This window comes from Panthera uncia, chromosome A2, assembly GCF_023721935.1.
Source record: "Panthera uncia isolate 11264 chromosome A2, Puncia_PCG_1.0, whole genome shotgun sequence".
Taxonomy (NCBI): Eukaryota; Metazoa; Chordata; class Mammalia; order Carnivora; family Felidae; genus Panthera; species Panthera uncia.
The window spans coordinates 118,883,870-118,905,424 of NC_064816.1; the positions used below are offsets into that span (position 1 = coordinate 118,883,870).

General features: G+C 43.3%; 1 protein-coding gene across 1 annotated transcript in view; it reads left to right on the top strand.

The window, feature by feature from the left end:
- Positions 1–20,463, top strand: part of FKBP9 (FKBP prolyl isomerase 9) — a 42,337-nt gene extending 21,874 nt beyond the window's left edge. Inside the window, exons 6-10 of the mRNA XM_049641663.1 lie at positions 4,008–4,153; positions 10,350–10,536; positions 14,235–14,380; positions 16,638–16,801; positions 19,065–20,463. Coding sequence (XP_049497620.1) covers positions 4,008–4,153; positions 10,350–10,536; positions 14,235–14,380; positions 16,638–16,801; positions 19,065–19,241 — 820 coding nt within the window. The 3' untranslated portion in view covers positions 19,242–20,463. The remainder of the gene's footprint in view (positions 1–4,007; positions 4,154–10,349; positions 10,537–14,234; positions 14,381–16,637; positions 16,802–19,064) is intronic.
- Positions 20,464–21,555: the final 1,092 nt, after the last annotated feature.

Consider the following 21,555-nt stretch of genomic DNA (forward strand, 5'->3'; position numbering starts at 1 on the left):
ATTTATTTTGAGAGAGAGATGTGGGAAGGGGCAGAGAGAGGATCTCAAGCAGGCTTCCTGCTGTTAAGGCAGAGCCCAGTGTGGGGCTTGACCTCATGAATGGTGAGATCATGACCTAAGCTGAAGTTGGACCCTTAACCGACTGAGCCACCCAGGCACCCCTGGATCAAAGGTATTTTTATAGTATTTGTATACACAACCAAGTTTTCCTCACCAAGCCTTTACTCACCATCACTATCTAAAAATGCCCCATTCCCTCAAACTCAGTGACATTGAGAATCATTTTTAAATAATCTTTGCCAATTTATAGGAAAAAAATGGAACCTTATAGTTTTCATCTGTATTTCTTCATTGCTACTGAGGTTGAAATTGTTTTAAATGTTTATTACTAGACCATTTGGATACCTTCTTTTATGATTTACTGTTTGTGTCTTTTGTCTGTTTTTATGTTAAAGATACTGGTATTTGTCCTTTTCTTACCAGTTTGAATATATGAAGACCTCTATACATTAAAGATAGTAACCCTTTTATGGTTGTATATTGTTGAAGGAATATTCCTTATTTTTTTGCATTTTAATTTTTGTTATTGTGATTTTGGACCTATTTAAATATAAACTTTTTATGTTGTTAAATACATTTAACTTCTTTATGGTTTCCTTTACTCTTACATAAATTCTTATATATTCTGTCTTTGGGGGCTTGGTAAAAATAAAAAATCTGTCCCCTCCTCTGGAGTACATAAACATTTGTCTATATTTTCCTTAAGCCTTTTTAATGGTTTTAAGGTTTTACCCTTTAAGGTATTCCTTATTGGGGCATCTGGCTGGCTCAGTTGGTAGAGTATGCGACTCTTGATCTTGGGGTCGTGAGTTCAAGCCCCATGTTGGATGTAGAGCTTACTTAAAAAAAAGTATTATGTTCTTATTGTATAAGTGAAACAATACAATGATGTGTAATAAAATGTAGTAATTTCCCATTAACCCCTTTACCACCCTGAGGTAAATATTAATAGCCTTCCACAGTGTCTCTCCATGCTCATAAATGCTTTCATGTTTAAATCTTAAATCCATCCAGAATTTTTTGTGGTATTCAGTGTGACAGTCAGAATCTAACTTTATTTCTTCCAGAAATGCTATCTTTCCCTCACTCATCTAAAATGTGACTTTTATTGTGTACTAAATTATTTTCCTTTTCTTTTTTTTCTTTCTTTTTGTTTTGAGAGAGAGAGAGAGAGAGAGAGGACAAGCAGCGGAGAGGGACTGAGGGAGGGGAGAGAGAATCCTAAGTAGGCTCCACCCAGAGCCCAATGTGGGGCTCAATCCCACAACCCTGGGATCATGACCTGAGTCAAAATCAAGAGTTAGATGCTCAACCGACTGAGCCACCCAGGCACCCTGATTATGTACTAAATTCTTACACATACTTTTGGGTCTTTGTCTAAAATTTTTACCCTTTTTTATTAACCTAGCTATGTATAGGCCAATACCACACTTTTAACTATTGTTGTTTGTTAGTTTGTATGGTAGAGAGTATTCTTTTTTCCTTTTTATTTTTATTTTTATTATTTTATTTGAGAGAGAGAGAGAGCACAGGCAGGGGAGAGGGGCAGAGGGAGAGAGAGAATCTTAAGCGGGCTCCACACTCAGTGCTGAGCCTGATGTGGGGAATCAATCCCACAGCCCTGGGATCATGACCTGAGCTGAAATCAAGAGTCAGAATCTCCACCGAATCAGCCACCTAAGTGCCCCTCTTCTTTCCTTTTTAAATATCAGGTTTTTAAAATTAAGTGATACATTGACATGGGTCGAAATCCTAAAAGTACAAAAGGGTGTACAATGAAAAATTTCCCTCCTATCCTGTCCCTCAATCACCCAGGTCCCCTCTCCACAGGGAGCCTGTGTTTTTAGCCTCATAGGTCTCCACATGTACACAGTGAAATACTTATACACATTCTCCCATTTTATTTTTTTACAGGAATGAGAACTTGCTATATCCTGGACCTTCAGAACATTTTAAATAGTTTCTTTTTACAAATGAATTTTGGAGTCCCTCTTCCTCTGCCCCCACACCACTCAGATTTTGGTTGAAATTGTTTCAAAATTCATATATTAGTTTGGGGGAGCATTGACAACTTTCTAGTCCTCAACTTTCCCATTGGGGAAACATGGTACTTTCCCTTTTTTAAAACAAAATTTTTTTAAATGTTTATTTATTCTTGAGAGAGAGAGAGAGAGAGAGAGAGACAGAGACAGACAGACAGGCAGACAGACAGACAGACAGTGTGAGCAGGGGAAGGGCAGAGAGAAAGGAAGACACAGAATCCGAAGCAGGCTTCAGGCTCTGAGCTGTCAGCACAGAACCCAACGTGGGCTCGAACTCACGCACTGCGAGATCATGACCTAAGTCAGATCATGACCTGAGCTGAAGTCGGATGCTTACCTGACTGAACCACCCAGGCGCCCCTCCCCTGCCCCCTGCTTTTATTTAAGTCTTCTTTTAAATATATTCGAATTTCTCTACATGTCATGGCCACCCTGCTCATCCATTCTCTTCTTCTGAGGCTCTTTTCTGCCTCTCATCCTTGGCCTCTTTGTTTCCCCAGTCCTTTCCCCTGTGCAGATCCCGCCTCCTCAGTGTCCACTGTCTCCCCCACCCCCATGGAACCTTTGCTGACTGTTCCACCCAGTGGCTCTTCCTGCTCTGAAGCACCTGCCATCTCTCCCACTGCTTAGTGTCCCTTTATAAGGGACCCTGTCTGGCAGTTGTCCTCCTCTTCCCTGAATCCCTGGTGGTGGCTGTTCTCTGCTGATGATTTCTCAAGTACTGGCCAGGGAGTAGTAACCTGGGGAAGGTGAGAGGTTGGCTCATGGCTAGAGGATGCTAGGGAGCCAAGCCTGGCTTCCTTGATGGCTGTGTTCCCATCCTGGCCCTCCTGGCTCATGTGAGTGGCTGCAGTCTGGAGTTCCTCAGTGTGGGGGGAAAAGGGTATTTCTCCATAGCCTCTTCTGAGGGGTTATGTAGATAATCTGCTTCCTGAGTGAGGAGAATCGTCTGTTATCCTTTTTCATGTCCCTTGACTTTGTGGTTGGTCTCTGGGGGTATTGAGAAGGGAGAGCCCCTGACAGAGGGTCTTTTCATCCCCCTGGCACCATTCGGCTGGCCATCTATTCTGAGGTGGTCATCATGTTTGAGGTAATGGTGGAACTGACTGGCTCTTTCAGGACAGACTTTTTGCCACATCTGCACTGGGTGGGGGTGAGTAATGAGTGCAGATTACCGTGGTTCAGACTTTGGTAGTAGACGTGGCAGATGAAGTTTTATTATTTTATCCTAGAAACATCTGGCTGTGAGGACTTGATTCCTGTCCTCACCAAACTCACAGTAATCGGCTTCAACTGGCAGTTTATACAAAGGCTGGATCTCTCCACTGAGCAGAATGCTTGGGCCTCCTGCCAGTGACACTTGGGAAACCCAAGCACTCATCAGAAGGTAGCTTGGTGAGCAGAAATTACAGGAGGAAGGGTTCATCCAGGCTCTGGTAGACACTGCAGAGTTAAATTACTCTCTATATGTTACTTTTCAGGCAATCCAAGTATTCATGTCTGACATATACAGATATTCTCTTCTTTAGAAACTGGAGACATTGCCCTTGTGACACATTCTTAGCTTCTAATAAGATGCTTTCTTCATTAACTTCACATGGTTACCAAGCACAGTCCAACTTATGTTAGCTGCATTTCTGTGTGTTTGCATCTCATCCATAATCTGGCCAACCCAGAGGGCTGGAGGGCTTGTTCCTGGAATGTGTCTGTACGTGACTGCTCCCACGCTGTGTGTGGGTTCTCGGGGGAGCATGTTTCCAGGCCGTGTCCTCACATTCTAAGGTTTGGTCTTTTCCAGGGTCTGGAGGCCTCTGCGTTCCTGATGCCTCATGGTACTGACAAATGCACACAGCTGCTGTGGTATCGCTCGTGAGGAACCTCTTTCTTCCCTTCCATCTTTTCCAGCTACTCGCGGAACCGCACTTTTGACACATACATTGGGCAGGGCTACGTGATTGCTGGCATGGATGAAGGTTTGCTTGGTGTTTGCATCGGAGAGAAGCGGAGGATTGTGGTTCCCCCTCACCTCGGCTATGGAGAGGAAGGAAGAGGTGAGTGCTGGCTGCTTCTAGGCTGGTTTCAAGTAATCAGAGCTTCTTGAGAGCCAGAATATGGAAGCTGAAGTCCCATTTAAGACTTAAATGTCGGGGCGCCTGGGTGGCTCAGTCAATTAAGCCTCCGACTCTGGCTCAGGTCACGATTTTACAGTTCATGAGTTCGAGCCTTGCATTAGGCTCCGCAGTGTTAGTGCAGAGCCTGCTTTGGATTCCCTCTCTCTCCGTTTCTCTCTCTGCCTCTACCCCACTTGCATTCTCTCTCTCTCTCAAACCAAATAAATAAACTTAAAAAAAAAAAGACTTAAATGTCCAAATAGCTTTGGTTTCTAGACATGCGCTATTCTTTCCTCTTGTCCCCGCTACCAATTTCCCTCTGAAAATTCTTAGTTATGCCAAAGTTGGAAGAACTTTGCGATGAACTCTTAGATTCATCAATTGTTAACATCTTGCTATGTTTTTTTTTAAAGTGTATTTATTTATTTTGAGAGCGAGAAAGAGAAAGAGGGTAAGAGTGTGCATGATGGGGGGAGGGACAGAGAGAGAGAGAGAGGAAGGAGAATTCCAAGCAGGCTCCGTGCTTTGCATGGAGCACAACTTGGGGCTTGATCTCATAATCCTGAGATCCTGACCTAAGCCGAAATCAAGAGTTGGGCACTTAACCGATTGAAACACCAGGTACCCCAACATCGTGCTATGTTTATTTTCTCTCTCTCCTCACATTTGTTTGTTTGTTGTTGTTGTTGAGCCATTTGAAAATATATTGCAAACCTCCCCTTATCGATTTTTGTTTTTTAACGATTTTATTGATGTATAATTTATATGCCTTAAAATTTACCCATTTTTTAATTAAAATTTTTTTTAATGTTTATTTATTTTTGAGAGAGAGAGCATGAGCAGGGGAAGGTTAGAGAGAGAGGGAGACACAGAAACCGAAGGAGGCTCCAGGCTCTGAGCTGTCAGCATAGAGCCTGATGGAGGGCTGGAACCCACAGACCACAAGATCATGACCTGAGCCGAAGTTGGACCCTTAACCAACTGAGCCACCCAGGTGCCCCGAAAATTTACCCATTTTAAGTGTACAATTCAGTGACTTTTAGTAAATGTAGTGAGTTGTGTAACCATCATCCATCTAATCTAATTTTAGAACATTTTTGTCACTCTAATAGCAAACCCCCTTTCGAACATTATACAAATGATACATGTTGAGTTTAGAAAAAAGAAAATACAGATAAAGAAAGAAAACAAAAATCTCCCACAATCTCACCATGCAGGAATAAACACTGTAATGTGGTAGGCAGAACAGCAGCCCCAAAGATGTCCCTGTGCTATCCCCAGAACCTGTGAATATGTTACCTTTCATGATAAAAGGGATTTTGTGGATGTGATTAAGATGGGGATGTGATTAAGATCTTGAGATGGGGAGGTTATCCTGGATCATACAGGTGGCCTTGATGTACTTAAAAGAGCTTTTGTAAGAGGGAAGCAGGTCAGAGAGAGGGGAAAATACTCAGCTGCAGACTTAGAAGTTGGATGAAGGGGTCACAGGTCAAGGAATAAGGGCAGCCACAGAAAGCCGGAAAAGGCGAGGAAACAGATTCTTCCCCAAAGCCTCCAAAAGGAATGAGTCCCTGCCAATACCTCGAATTTAGACCTTTGACCCTCCAGAGTTATAAGAATAAACCTGCATTGCTTTAAGCCACCAAATTTGTGGAAATTTGTTATAGTAACAATAGGAAACAAATGAAACTAATAGGAAACAACCATGAAGTGAAAATATATATCCACCTAACTAATAAATACTAACAAAAATGGGATTACCTAGGGGCACCTGGCTGGCTCTGTCGGAGGGGTGTGCAACTCTTAATCTCCATGTTATGAGTTCAAGCCCCACGCTGGGTGTAGAGATTAATAAAAAAAATAAATTAACTTAAAAAATGGGATTATCAGAGCGCCTGGGAGGCTTAGGGTGGCTTTCTCAGTCAGTTAAGCGTCTGACTTCGACTCAGTTCATGATCTCATGGTTTGAGAGTTCAAGCCCTGCCTCTGGCTCTGTGCTGACAAGTCGGAGCCTGGAGCCTGCTTCAGATTCTGTCTCCCTCTCTCTTTGCCCCTCCCCCACTCACGCTCTGTCTCAAAAATAAACATTAAAAAAATTTTTTTAAATGGGATTATCTATACATATTTGTAATTTCTCTTCTTCACCTAATTTGTTGTAAACAACTATCTATGCCAACAGGTATTTTTTTATGATTGCATAGTATTTCAAACCATATTTTCCTTCTTAAGTTTTTTCTCATATATATAGGCATACTTCATTTTATTTCTCTTTGGTTTATGGAATTCCACAGATAGTATTATGGTTTTTTTTTTTAAACAAATTGAAGTTTGTGGCGACCCTGCATCAACAAGTCTATCAGTGTCATATTCCCAGCACCATTGGCTCACTTCATGTCTCTGTGTCACATTTTAGTAATTCCTGCAATATTTCAAACTTTTTAATTGTTACTATATTTGTCATGGTGATCTGTGATCGGTGATTACGACTCTGAAAGCTCAGATGATGGCTTACATTTTTTAGCAATAAAATACTTTTAATTAAGATATGCATTGTTTTTTATAGACATAATGCAATTGCACACTTGATAGGCTGCAGTATAGTTCAGACAAAGCTTTTATACACACTGGGAAACGAAAACATTCATTTGACTCGTGTTATTGCGATATTTGCTTTATTGCTGTGGGCTGGAACCAGACCCACAGTATCTTAGAGGTATGCCTGTACCATTGTTTGCTAACCTGCTTAGGACTAGTGGATGCGGTATTAATTTTGCTTTTGTATTATTTTTGCTGGTGGGATTCTGCCTGGTTTGGCTGGCTGTATACATTAATTTTGTTCTTCCAACCACTACTGATAATATGTATCTTCAGAATTTTCTTAGTGGGTTTATTCAGAGGATCTATGAAGTATCAGGTTGGCTGGAAGCTAGAGTGTACCATGGAGAAACTTTCTTTTTTTTCTCCCGGACTTAAGTTCCTGTTTTCAAAGTAAACTCTACCCCCAATGTGGGGCTCAGACTCACCACCCCAAGATCAAAAGTCACATGCTCTACTGACTGAGCCATCCAGGCACCCATTAAATTTCTTTTCTTCTTTTTTAAAGTTTATTTTATTTTTTATTTTTTTTATTAAAAAATTTTTTTAACGTTTATTTATTTTGGAGAGAGAGAGAGAGAGAGCATGAGTTGGGGAGGAGCAGAGAGAAAAAGAGACCCAGGACCAAACCAGGCTCCGGGCTCTGGCTGTTTGCATGGAGGCCAGTGTAGGACTCGATCCCATCAACCGTGAGATCATGACCTGAACCAAAATCAAGAGTCGGACACTTAACTGACTGAGCCACCCAGGTGCCCCTAAATTTCTGATTTATAAAGTCATACCAGGTCACAGCTTAAGACACATTCAACAGATCTTGCTTCCTGTCCTGTTTGTCAAGTGTCTTGATGCTCTGTTGTTTTGTATCATGTAAAATTCTGTTCAGATACATACAGAAATAGACAAATACTTTCCGAGTATTCATGTTTTGTTATGCCCTCAGGATTAATCCTTCGTTTCTCTAAAAATAATATATTGATGGAAAACATTTGCTTAAAGTATTTTTTTCCTTTTGGCTTTCTATCAAGTATGAGACAGAGCTCTGCAAAGAATTATATAAGGCTCTGGAAATCATCGGAAGGCTCATAAATTCTGTGGTTATGAGGCTGCTTCATTCCAAATCCTATGTTGCTGTGGGGCAGGGGCACTCAGATATGTACTGTCTACATGCTCTTGCATGGGGGCAGGGGAGAAGGGCAGGGGGTAGGGGGGCAGCACCTCTGTCTTCTTTTGAATAGCATCTCCCTGGCCTCTTGGTGATGTTTGCATAGGGCCTAATGCTAATTCCTCAGGGACTGACCCAAGAAAGATGTCAGGACATAGAGGAAATTTGGGGTTTACTCATCACATACCACGGGGCCAAGCACATAGTAAACATTCAATAAGTATTTGTGGAAGGAATGAAATACTGGGCCCTCTGTGGGGTTCTCCAGCTCCATTCTTGGCATTTCATTTTGTTGAGGCCATTTTGCCCTGCAGGATTGGTGGAGGGGAGGGAGTAGGCCTTCTGGAAAGGCTCTGGTCCTCTCTGCTTATCTGCTCTGTTCCACAGGGTCAGCCCTGAACTTTTGATGCTTGACTATGTTTGCAGCCCTGGAGGGAAGAATGGATTCTGCCTGAGGGCTTGTGGAAGCATCACTTCCTGATTTCCTTCCTTCCTTCCTTTCTTTCTTTCTTTCTTTCTTTCTCTCTTCTTTCTTTCTTTCTTTCTTTCTTTCTTTCTTTCTTTCTTTCATGTTTATTTTTGAGAGACACAGAACACAAGCAGGGGAGGAGCAGAGAAAGAGGGAGACACAGAATCCGAAGCAGGCTCCAGGCTCTGAGCTGTCAGCACAGAGCCCGACGCAGGGCTCAAACTCACAAACCGCGAGATCATGGCCTGAGTGGATGTCGGACTCTCAACCGACTGAGCCACCCAGGCACCCCATCACTTCCTCATTTTCTGTTCCCCAACTTTCAGGTTACTTTCCAAGTACTCTTAGATTGGGAATATAGGATTATAATGAGAATTAAATAATTACATATAAAGCACGTAGAAGAGTGTTTGGTACTTAATAAGCATTGTGTGTGTCTGTGTGTGTGCGTGTGTCTGTGTGTGTGTTACAGAGAGCAACCAAAAATGGACACAGAAAAGTCCATTGCAGGGATGGGGGGAGGGGCTATTGGTGTTCACATATCTCTGTTTGAATTCTTTCTATAGCTGTGTTATTTTCTTCAACAAGTTATATCTGAGTTGGTTTTCTTACCTGTAAAACACTAATGAAAGTATTATACATCCTTGATTCTAAGTAGTACTATTTACAAAAGTTTTACATTTAATCTTCTTTGAAATGAGGGGTGCCTGGGTGGCTCAGTTGGTTGAGCAGTGGACTCTTGATTTCGGCTCAGGTCACAATCCCATCCCAGCGTCATGGGATCAAGCCCTGCTTCAGGCTCCGAGCTGAGCTTAAAATTCTCTCTCTTCCCTCCATCTCCCCCTCCTTTCTTTCTCTCTCTCTCTCTAAAAAATATAAATAAATAAATAAACTTCTCTGAAATGATCTGGGGGTGTGTTTAACCACAATGCGTATGTTTAAGGTGTCCCTCTGGCCCCCTCGAGCCTCCTGAGATGCTGCCATTAAATTCATGGAGCATCTGCTAATGCTGGGTTTATAGTAATACCCCACAAAGCGGTTGCAGGGATTTAATGAGATAGTGTATGTGAAGAATACATTGTAGACTGTAAAACATTATTCAGATGTGAGGTAATGTTTTCAAAAGTGGAGATAATGGAAAAGAAAAGTTTACTAATAATTTTATGTAGAACAGATAGGATGTGTTGTAAAAGTACTTTGTGAACCGTTAGGCCCTATCACAAGGGGTGTGTATGGGCCAAATTTGGCTGGGTGTTTTTTTCCCTCTGAAGTTTCTGTTAGTTTAGCTCCTCCTGCACAGTGATAGAGGACTGGAGTGATTTTTCACTCTACGGCTGGTGTTCTCACTTCACCTCTTACTTCTGGTAGGAGCCAGGCAAGCCTTAGTTTCCTCATTTGTGATGAACTTAGCCATGCATCTTTCAGGCTTAGTGATTCCGTGGGGCAGTAGCTCATCATCTTGAATTATAGTCCAAACTGTGTTCTTAAAGTTTGTTTGTTTGTTTGTTTGTTTGTTTATTTAGAGAAATCCCAAGCAGGCTCCAAGCTGTCAGCACAGAGCCTGACACAGGGCTCCATCCCCGGAACTGTGAGATCATGTCCTGAGCCGAAATCAAGAGTTGGACACTTAACCGACTGAGCCACCCAGGCGCACCTCCAAACTGTGTTCTTAACTGGTTGCATGACCCTGGGCAAATCTTTGCCTCAGTTTCCCCATGTATAGAATGAGGGTTAGGTTACTTCTGACCGCCCTTCCAATTCATTCTCCCAGTATTCCCTAGATTTTCATATTTAGGTCCCTGTGTTTCTCACTGGAGGTCTGTGAGGACGTGCCTGGTGACGCTGGGGAGGCACATGTGCTGCCACTTGGAGGGCTTGCTCGTTAATTTCCTCTGTCTGTCCTTTAGGGAATATCCCTGGCTCGGCTGTGCTGGTGTTTGACATCCATGTGATTGACTTCCACAACCCTTCAGACTCCATCAGCATCACCTCCCACTACAAGCCCCCCGACTGCTCAGTGCTGAGTAAGAAGGGGGATTACCTCAAGTATCACTACAATGCCTCCCTTCTGGATGGGACTCTGCTGGATTCCACGTAAGGACCACTGGGGACAGTAGAGGAGGGAGCTTGGAGGATAACAGCCATAGGTCCCCATGATTCTCCTTTTCTTTCATCAGATACTGGTTGAGAGATTTTCTCTCCATGCTTCCCCACTGCAGAGAGCTAGCCTACATCACTGCTCAGGTGCATTATTCTATAAGTTCCCTATGAATGGTCTCACCTTGCTCCTGTGAAATTGTCTTTCTGAAAAACGGGTATCATCTTATAACTGCTTTCTTTAAAAATTAACCCGCAGCTACATTATAAACTCCTCAGTCTGGCACATCAGCCTCTTTGTCAGCTCTGTTCTGCTTAAATGGTCTTATCTTGTGTTAGGGCCCATCTTTTGCCTCTAGGGCTGCCATGTGCAGTGGTGCAAGATGTGTACTGCTTAAACCCTTCCTTCTGACCAACTTCTGCCCTGGCAAAAATGTCCTCCCTTTTCACAAAATCTTTCCTTAATTCCTAGGAAGAATCAACTGCTCGCACTTCTGTGTCTCATAATCTTTTAAGATACTATTTTTATTAGCAAAAATTATTTATTTTTCATTATTTATTTTAGTTTCTGTCTCTGCTGCTGGTCTGAATACCTTAGAGATGCCCAGCATGTTTATTCACATTTTTATTCTTTACACCTAGCCCAGAGTCTTAACACGAAGGGAGCATTTTATAAATGTTAACTGATTGAGATGAATCTGAAATTTTATTAATAGGAATCAACAGTATAATCTAATATCATTGCCAATTTTGGTAAAAGGAGCTTTGTTTCTTATGTTTCTGAATCTTTAGGTATAGCTGTAAGTTAATAAAATATTCTCTGGGAAAGAAACATTTTCAGCCTTTCTTTATATCTCCATAGAAATCTATCCATTTTTGTACCGAGTCTGACTTAGACTCCTGAGTTGGGGCTTGGGGAGAAAGAAGGGCTTCATAAATAAGTATGTGTTGCTGCATTTATGCTGCATGAGGAAGGCCTTCTCTGCCTTGCACCTGCCCCTCTGCCTTCTAGCTTCAGGCAACATTGTGTGTGGCTGGAGAGAGTGAGCCAGGCATGGAGACAGAGCCCTAGGGACACGTGCTCTTCAGAGCATTCTCTCTGGGTGCTATGAGATCCCGTATACCAATGCACTTCGTGTATTTCATGCAATCTAAAACGTATTGGTTATTAGAAGCATCATGTTATGTATCTCTAAGAAAGTAAAAATGCCCCCAAATTAACATGCCGTTAATTATGAAGTGTATCCCAATTACAGAGATGTTAAAATGTGAAAATGTGTGCATTATAGAATCAGTGAAGTGTATACTAGCTTCCAGAGAGCAGATTTACGCGGACCTGCTTTACAACAAACCTCATTGCATTAATATGAAAAGACTTTGGAGGGCAGTGGGAAAGAAGCATGCCTTGTTGTTTGGGGGGATTAAGCCCGCGCGTATGCACGTTTATGCACGCTTATGCACGTGAAAATGGCCCACAAGGTTAGAGTAGTCTAGAAGGTCAATGGCTTGCTGTCATTGTCTTGCTAATGTTCATATTCTTGTCTGGTTCTCTGACTGCCGGGTGGAGGTAGGTGGGAAGGGGAAGTGGGGGTGGAAAACGAACAAAGGAATTCCTTCTCAGTGGGTTCAGGATATGCCTCTCATGTAGGGTGGGGAGAATCAGCCTTCCTGCCTTCTAATGTGTTTGGTGGATTCACAACATTCCTACAGAGCATCCGGTAGCCATGTGAGGCTCCTTCCTTTTATCAGACTCCATTCTATACCATGAGAGTCGTTTGTGGTACGTGTAAATCTACAATGAAGAGCAACATCCGGCATCCCCGATGGTCTGTTCTGGGCGTAAGCTTCAGAGTAATGGGAAAATGGGATGTAGGGTGGGATGTGTGTGGGAGAGGAAGGCAAGACCTGGTCCCACCCTGAGCCTTCCACGGGCGTTGTAAACAAGGAGGCAGGTGCTGCTGCGGGCGCTTTTTCATCAGCACGGAGAGAAACTGGCTGTGGAGAGGATGGAGGGCAACGTGGGCGGAGAGCCAGAGAGGGCAGCCTACAAGTGGGAAGCAGGAAGCTTGCAGTGGATGGGAAGCCAGGAATGCACAGAAAGAATGAGAAGAATGTCAGAGCAAAACTGGCAGGAAACAAACAAATAACTGAATAAGCGGTTGATCTGAGGAAAAACAATTAGTGGGGCTTTCAGAGATGACACGTGAAAGCAAAATGTTTGCTTGGAGGATTTTCTTCATGTGTGTTTAAACTGGCCTCAGAGAGGAAGAATAAACATTTGTTATTTGATAGCTAAATGAGGTTTTTGAATATTCGGGAAGACTTTGAAACAGAGTATTCCCATGGGAGGTCCCAGCGGTCCCCGGAGAAAGGCAGGGTGAAGGTGCCTCTGTGCTGCTGACAAAGGAGGAATTGTGTGTGGGGCAGGACAGAGGATGTCCTGCTCCCTCCCACAGGCCTTGGGCCAAGGCATCTGGTGCCAGAGCTGGCTTTGTTTTGGTTTTGTCCCAGGTAGGACAAAGGCAAACCCTGTTTTGGTTTGTCGGTGCCAGAGAGCCAGCCTGGCCCTGGGAACCAGCTTGAGAAGAGAAAGTAGCCCTGCACCCAGGGGAAGCTGGGAAGCCTGAGAAGGGGGTGTGACCCGAGGGGGCTGTCCCCTCCATGTTGTCACCATCCGGAAATGGGCATCAAGGGAGCCCTAAGATACTGGGGAGGTTTTTCTTCCTTGATATTGAAGAAGAAAGCGGTAGCGCCATACGTTCTGGAACTAGATTTATTTTCGGTAGTGAGTGAGGTGATAGAGGCAACTTTATTGTACGTGGGTGTCTCAGGGACCGTGGACATCAGGGATGCTTTAACTGTGGCTCAAGTTAAACTTTCGGTCATTTTTTTAGAGTCAAAAACTATGCAGACACAAGCACTTCGCATACTCAAGGCCATCCATTTTTTGAGCTCTTTATACTTGTTCTCCTCCGTGCCAGCATCATGAGTTATTTACTGTTGAGAATATCCCTGTGAGATAGCTATTATTATCACCAGTTTATAGATGAGGAAATTGAGAGATTTTATTTTTCAGCATCCAATCAAGTGGCAGAAGCAAGATTCAGAGTCAGGTCTTGATAAATCCAAAACACATAAATCCAAAACACAGGGTTATGTATTTTTCAAATTCTCATGAAAACTCCTTACTAGGATATTTATTAAAATATAGAGAAAAGTTGTAAGAGCAGTACGAAGGAAGGACTTCTTTTTTCCCCAAATCGCTGGGGATAGGTTGCCACCATGATGTCCCATCACCCATTTCCTACAAATGTCGACATTCTCCTACATAATTCAACGCATACTTTATAACCAGAAAGTTAACACTGATACGTTATCACGTTTTAATCCCCAGACCCCACCTAAGTTTTGCCACTTGTTCCCAGAAGGTCTTTTATAGCAAAATGATCCCACTTCATATTCTCCAATACTCTGGACTGATTCCTCAGCCTTTCCTTGATTTTCACCTTGACACTTTTGAAGATTACAGGTTCGTTTTTTGCAGAATCGTTCTCAGTTTGCTCTTGTCTGATGTTTCTTCCTGATTAGATAGGGGTTCTGTGTCTGTGGCAGAAGAGATGGTCCTTTTCATGAAAACGCTTTCAAATATCAATGGGTTGATGACCTAACGAGGGACTCTTCTGTTTCATTTTCAGGTGGAATTTAGGCAAAACGTATAATATTGTTTTGGGATCTGGACAAGTTGTGTTGGGAATGGATATGGGTCTCCGAGAGATGTGTGTTGGAGAGAAACGGACAGTGATCATCCCACCCCACCTGGGCTACGGGGAGGCTGGCGTGGGTGAGTAAGCACCAGCATTAAAGGGTTTTGGGGCACGTTCACAATCTGAGTGTTGTGCTTTTGGGGTACCATATTTAAAGCCCCAATATGCTTCTTCCATTTAAAACCCAAAGAATCAGGGGCGCCTGGGTGGCTTAGTTGGTTGAGTGTCCGACTTCGGCTCAGGTTGTGACCTCACGGTTTGTCAGTTCAAACCCTGGATTGGGCTCACTGCTACCAGCAGAACCCACTTCAGATCCTCTGTCCCCTCTTTCTGCCCCTCCTCTGGTTGTGCAGGCTCTCTCTCTGTCTCAAAAGTAAATAAACATTAAAAAAAAAATCTGGCACCTGGCTGGCTCAGTTGGTGGAGCATGCAACTCTAGATCTTGGGGTCATGAGTTCAGGCCCCATGTTGGGCGTAGAACTTACTAAAAAAGAAACAAAAAAACCATAAAGTGCCTGCTACTTCCTCCAGTCCAAGAAGAAACACTTCAAAAAATGGGTACCCTAGAAGACCTTGTGATATATATTATAAATAATTATAACATAATAATTTAAAAAAAGATATTATATATACATGCATATATATATTCGCATACTTACATTTGAGCCCGCACTATATATACTGTTCTCAAATTTGTGTTTACAGTCATATTTTAGGTCAGGATTTTAAGGCATACTGTTTTATTCTTAAGGTTCTGCTATAGGATTTATTCAAAAATTCTACCATTGTGGTCTCTACTAGTGCTTTTCAAACTTTTTTCACCAAGACATAGAGTTAAGAAATACTTTTTATCTCCCCATCTGTGTTACACATGAACATGCAATTTATACATATACTCATACATAATTAGTTCTATATATAAAATTTAAACTCAAGTTTTATGAAACCATACCTATCCTTTCTATGGACAGTGTACCCTGATCTATTTTATTCCTGAATTTAAAAAATTGGTGGTCACCATGCTGTAAATAGATTTCATGACTTACTAATGGTAAGTACCTACAGTTTGGAAAAAAACACTTGCTCGTTTTGAACTTTTTTGTTTTTAATTTATTTTTTAATTTACATCTAAGTTAGTTAGCATGTAGTGCAGTGATGATTTCAGGAGTAGATTCCAGTGATTCGTCCTCTATGTATAACACCCAGTGCTCATCTCAACAAGTGTCTTCTTTAATGCCACTTACACATTTAGCCCATCCCCCCCTCCCACAAACCCTCCAGCAACCCTCTGTTGGTTCTCTATATTTAAGAGTCTCTTATGTTTTGTCCCTCGCCCTGTTCTTATATTATTTTTGCTTCCCTTCCCTTATGTTCATTTGTTTTGTATCTTAAGTTCCTCATATGAGTGAAGTCATACGATATTCATCTTTCTCTAACTGACTAATTTCACTTACCAGAATACCCTCTAGTTCCATCAACGTAGTTGCAAATGGCAAGATTTCATTCTTTATGACTGTCGAGTAATACTCCATTGCATATATATACCACATCTTCTTTATCCATTCATCCATCGATGGACACTTGGGCTCTTTCCATACTTTGGCTATTGTCAATAGCGCTGCTATAAACATGGGGTTGCATGTGCCCCTTCGAAACAGCACACCTGTATCCCTTGGATAAATACCTAGTAGTGCAATTGCTGGGTCGTGGGGTAGTTCTATTTTTAGTTTTTTGAGGAACATCCATACTGTTTTCCAGAGTGGCTGCACCAGCTTGCATTCCCACTAACAATGCAAAAGAGATCCTCTTTCTCTGCATCCTTGCCAACACCTGTTGTTGCCTGAGTTGTTCATGTTAGCCATTCCGACAGGTGTGAGGTGGCATCTCATTGTGATTTAATTTGTATTTCTCTGATGATAAATGATGTTGAACATTTGTTTATATTATAGTCTGTTAGCCATCAGGATGTCTTCTTTGGAGAGTGTCTATTCATGTCTTTTGCCCATTTCTTCACTGGACTATTTGAATTTTTTTTTTTTTTTTTTAGTTAGTTTGTTTATTTATTTATTTAGAGCACGAGCAGGAGAGGGGCAGAGAGAGAAGGAGACAGAGAATCCCAAGCAGCTTGATCCTACTACCCTGAAATCATGACCTGAGCTGAAATCAAGAGTTGGATGCTTAACTGACTGAGCCACTCAGGTGCCCCTGGTGTTGAGCAGGAAATGCTTGCCATCTGTGAGGCAGCTAGAACCTTGGGTGGGGGAGGGAGGTTGAGATGGGCATGCCTGCTGCCTGGTGGTGCTAACCCTGTTTCCTCCCTTATTGGTGAGGCAGATGGAGAAGTACCCGGCAGTGCCGTCTTGGTGTTTGACATTGAGCTGCTGGAGCTCGTGGCGGGTCTGCCTGAGGGGTACATGTTCATATGGAATGGCGAGGTGTCACCCAACCTGTTCGAAGAAATCGACAAGGATGGTGATGGAGAAGTCCTCCTCGAAGAGGTAACTGACCTTCAAAAGAGAGTGGGACTAAATGAGCTGGGGGGAGCCTTATTGGGGCAGGGGATCCATTCCAGATGTGAAGCCTTCTCAGAGTGAGGAGGACGCACTTTTGTACACACTCTCTAAATTGAAGCTCACAGTTCCTCCCTGGAGAAACTGAGGCCCTGAGAAGTACAGGGCTTGATCCTAGGGCTGACAGATCTAGATTTGGTTCTCAGTTCCTGGGTGCTCACTGTATGCCTGCATTATGTTGAATGTTTTTCATATACATTCTCTTGCTTGGCCCTTGTGGCAGCCATGTAATCATCATCCCCGTTTTTCAGAAGCAGCAGCTGTACACAGACGAGATAAATGATTTGCCCGAGGTCACAGAGCTACCTAGTGGTTTGAGCCATGGTACATATCTCCATCTTGATCATCTAGGTCCTGAGTGGATTCTTCTGTAGCAGACACCCCTTCATGGAGCTGGAGAATAGAGTCGGCTGTCCTGTCACACCCTCCTCAGTTCCAGTATCTGCCTGTTCCACATCTGCTTATTCAAGGACATGGCTCCAGCCTTCTCCCCTTTCTCTCTTACATCAGCCACATTTCCCTGGCTACTGGATTGCTCACATTAGCATAAAAACATGCTATTATTTTCCCTTTTCTTGGTGCATCTTCTCATTTGTTTCTTTGCTCCCTTTACAGCGAAAATGTCAAAACTTTTAAATCCACTCCTGTCAAACATTTGTCCTTCTGTGTCACTGAGCCTGGTCTTGCTAAGGTGACCAGTGCCTTTTATGTGGCTGCAGCCAGTGGTCACTGCTCACTGTCCTCACTCTTGGACACAGCTGACTGCTTTGCAGGACACCTTCGTTCCCTCGCTTCCAGACCAGACTTTCTTGGTGTTCCTTCTACCTCACTAGTGGCTCCTTCTCAGGAATCTTCTCCCTCTCTTCATGTTGGAGTGTCCCCAGCCTGAGTCCTGAGCTTGTTCTCTCCTCCATCTCATGTCACTCCCTTGGTGATCTCAACCAGTCCAGTGGCTTTGTCATCCACATGCCATGACTTCCAAACTTGTAGCTCTGGTCTGGTCTTCTCTCTCTACCTCATACTCAGACATCTAATTGCCCACCTGACATCTTCATTTTTTGAATGCTGCTACCTCCCTCTCCTGAACTTGCCTCACCCAAAGCCTTCCTCATCTCTGATGGCAACTCCGTCCTTCCAGTTGCCAGGTGAGAGCACTCAGTAATCTTTGACTCCTCTCTTTCTCACATAGGCTATAGTAAACCCACCAGGAAATCATCCTAGCTCTATCCTGAAAATTTATCTACATCTCACCACCTCCAGTCGGTAGCATCTTGGCCCACTGTCTGCTTGGTCTTGCTTGGACCTCTACGAAGGTCTTTGTGCTTTTCAGCCTTGCCCCTCATGGCAGCCAGAGTGATCCTTCTGAAACTTCAATTGGATTATGGCTTGCTTTGTCTCAGAACCCTGCAGAAGCCCCTCTGTTTCCAGAGTCCTTACAGTGGCCTGCAAAGACCCCAAGAAGGTTCTCCACGACCTGCTTGCTGTAACTTCCTCTTCAGCTGCTCCTCTCTACCAGGCATTGCACACGCTGGGCCTTTGCACCAGCTGTCCCTCCACCCAGAAGACACTTCCCTGGATAACTGTTTGGCTCATTCCCTCCCTTCCTTCAAGCCTTTGCACGGGTCTCCCTTTTTCATTGGGGTTTTACCCTGACCACTGGATTGAGACCTCAACCCACTCCCCGACCTGTACTCTTGATCCTCCTTACTTGACTCCACTCCTTTGTTTTCTGGAGCATTGCACTTTTGAACTTAATATGTGACTTACTTAATTTTTTATGTTCTTTTCTAATTGTGTGTCTTTCCCACTAGGATATATGCTAGAATTACAAGGGCACGGTTATGTTTTCATTGTATGAAGGAAAGAAGGGAGGGAGGGAGGCAGCAGTGTTCTCAGAGGCAAAGATGGTTAGAGCATCAGCCTGTGGTGGAGAGCTAAGTGTTGATTTAGGGAGAAGGGATAGCTCCAGTCACTGCTGCATGGAGCCTAGGAACTTCTGGAGTCATTAGTCATTATGGTTATACACCTGCATCTGGAGGGAGAAACACCAGGCAGGTTGTGTTGCTCACAAAATTTTGTCTGTTTTGCAAGCTTAGACTCAAATTCCAGCCCCATTGCCCTCGGGACGCTCTGTTCAGACCCTGGCTCGGCTGCTGTATCTCATGGTCTGTCCTGTCCCCTCTCTTTCCAGTTCTCAGAATACATTCATACCCAGGTGGCATCTGGCAAAGGGAAACTCGCTCCTGGTTTTGATGCTGAGATGATTGTGAAGAATATGTTCACCAACCAGGACCGGAATGGAGATGGGAAGGTCACGGCAGAGGAATTCAAACTCAAAGACCAGGAGGCTAAACATGATGAACTCTAAACCTGCCTTGGGCCAACTGCGTGATACCAAGCCCCCGGTCATGGCTGAAAGTGAAGCGAAGGCCCGCGGGTCTCTCAGAAGGTGAATCGTCCACAAGTAGTAGATGGTCACATAGTACGTGGGGCATATGTCAGGGATGGGTCGATACACATGGTGAGAATTTTAGGCCAAATGCCAGTGATATGAAAATCAGTGTGAGGTGCCTTAGCAGGGGCTGTGTAGAATATTGAAGAGCTGCACTGTCAACCATTGTTTTGTGAGCCTTCTGTGTAGTTTTGTTATTAAAGGAAAATAGTGTCATACAGAGGTCATAACCATTTTAGAGGGAACAGAAGAAAAAGCGTCCAGGAGATCTACATAAAGAGCATTAAAAAAATTTTTTTTAACTTGCTGGTGTTTTAAAAGTGTTCTCCAGATGAGCAGAAAAGACAAACAGCATGCCCCAGCAGTATTTCCCCAAAAGCCCCAGGATGGGGCCCTTTTGTCAGTGGCCCGTACAGGCTCTGGTAATGCCCAGCTTCCACTTTCCTGCTACACACACACACACACACACACACACGCATGCACATGCACACACACATACTTGCACATGTGTGCTTTGATAGTTAATCATGCTCTACCTGTTGTGGTCTTCCAATTGGCTGGGTGACTTGGAAGTTAAGAAGAAAATCAGTGGACCAAACAAGAGGCATCTTGGACTATGAGTAGAGAATTTGATTCTATGTTTGCCACATAAGATTATCTGCTTCACCCTTTCTTATTCCCATTGCTCTATCCTCCCTGAATCTTTTGATCAGGTAGATTTGTATAGGGCTTGTGGCTAATCCATGCTCCAGCGTGTGTGACCAAGATAGGAAGTATCATCTTAACAGATGAGCATACACAAGGTGACATATTTCTGCTCATTTGTGTCCTGGAGAGGGAGGTGCCCTAAAGCCCATGGGCCTCTCTCTGTGTAGAAAAACAAGGACACTGTTAACCTGCCCCCATGTTATGCAGTAACCAACAACCTTGCTGCCTTATGTCCTCTGTTCCCAAGTGGTGGTGGCGTCCACCCTGAAGTAATCAGTAATTTTCCTTTTGAAACTGCTTTATTTTTACTAATTTAAACTGTTTTGTACTGATGTAGCCCTGAGATAGTTCATGAAAATGCTGTGCACTCCTTCAATGGAATAAATGTTGGAAAACTGAACTTTTCATATATAAAAAAATTGAATGATAATATCAAGTGTTGTGGAGTTTTATTTGAAGGCTGAGAGGATCCCATGAGAATACGTCTTGATTATCCATTGAGAATCACCTCAAGGAGGGCTGCATCTCATTGAAGGTGGAGGAGTGTGACGGATAGTGTATGGGGGTGTGTCAGTCAGGGTCCTGGCAGGAAACACACCCACATACGGGCCTTCCAAAGAGAAGCTATGTAAAGGACTTTACAGATGTGTGGACAGGGCCTAGAGACCTAGTTAGGATGTCAAGGTACCATGATAGATGTTGGCCAGCAGCAGTAGGGGGCTCTTCTACCCCCCTGGGGCTGAAAGGTTAAAGGGGAGACACAGCCACGCCCAGAAGTGTGGCTGGCGCTGCAGCAGAGGAGGGCAGAGACACCCCATTCTCTGTCCTGTAACTCGTTCCCATTCGCTGAACCCAATCTGAAGCTAAAGGAAGAGGAGCTTAGTGGCTGGTATTCTCAGAGTCAGCTTTTTGGGGTGCAGAGTAAGGTGAAGGACTAGGCATTGGAGTGGGAGCAAATGGAGGATAACTGGCACATGTATAGAGAAAAATACATTTTTTAAAAAAAGCAAATGTTACAGTTTACTCTTTGCAGAAGCAATCTCAGGGACTCTGTATGCTTTTGGAAGGCAAAGGAGATGCCTGCCCATGGCCTTCCTGGCTGTTGCTGTCATGGTAACTAACATTCCTTAACCGTCTTCTACCTGGCACATAGTCACTCAAGATTTTTTAACAGAATTCCTTAAGTGCACGAGATAGGTTAATAATTTTGCTAAATGGAATTGCCCTTTGGAATGCACTTGATCTGTAACACCTCATTATCCTTACACATCTTCATGAAGATAAAAACCTTGTGCTTATTCTGTCCCAGGTTTTTAGTTGGTCCTGTCTGAATTTCTTCACTGGTTGTTTTCTTTGGTGGTGGACAGGTTTGCTGAATAAAAGATACGTTTCTCTGGGGAAATTAAGCACTGTGGGCCTTAGAGCTTCAAGAATAGAGGGAACATTTAATTTTTTTTTTTTAAGTTTTTAAAATTTATTTTGAGAGAGAGAGAGAGATAGCACTAGTGCGGGAGGGCAGAGA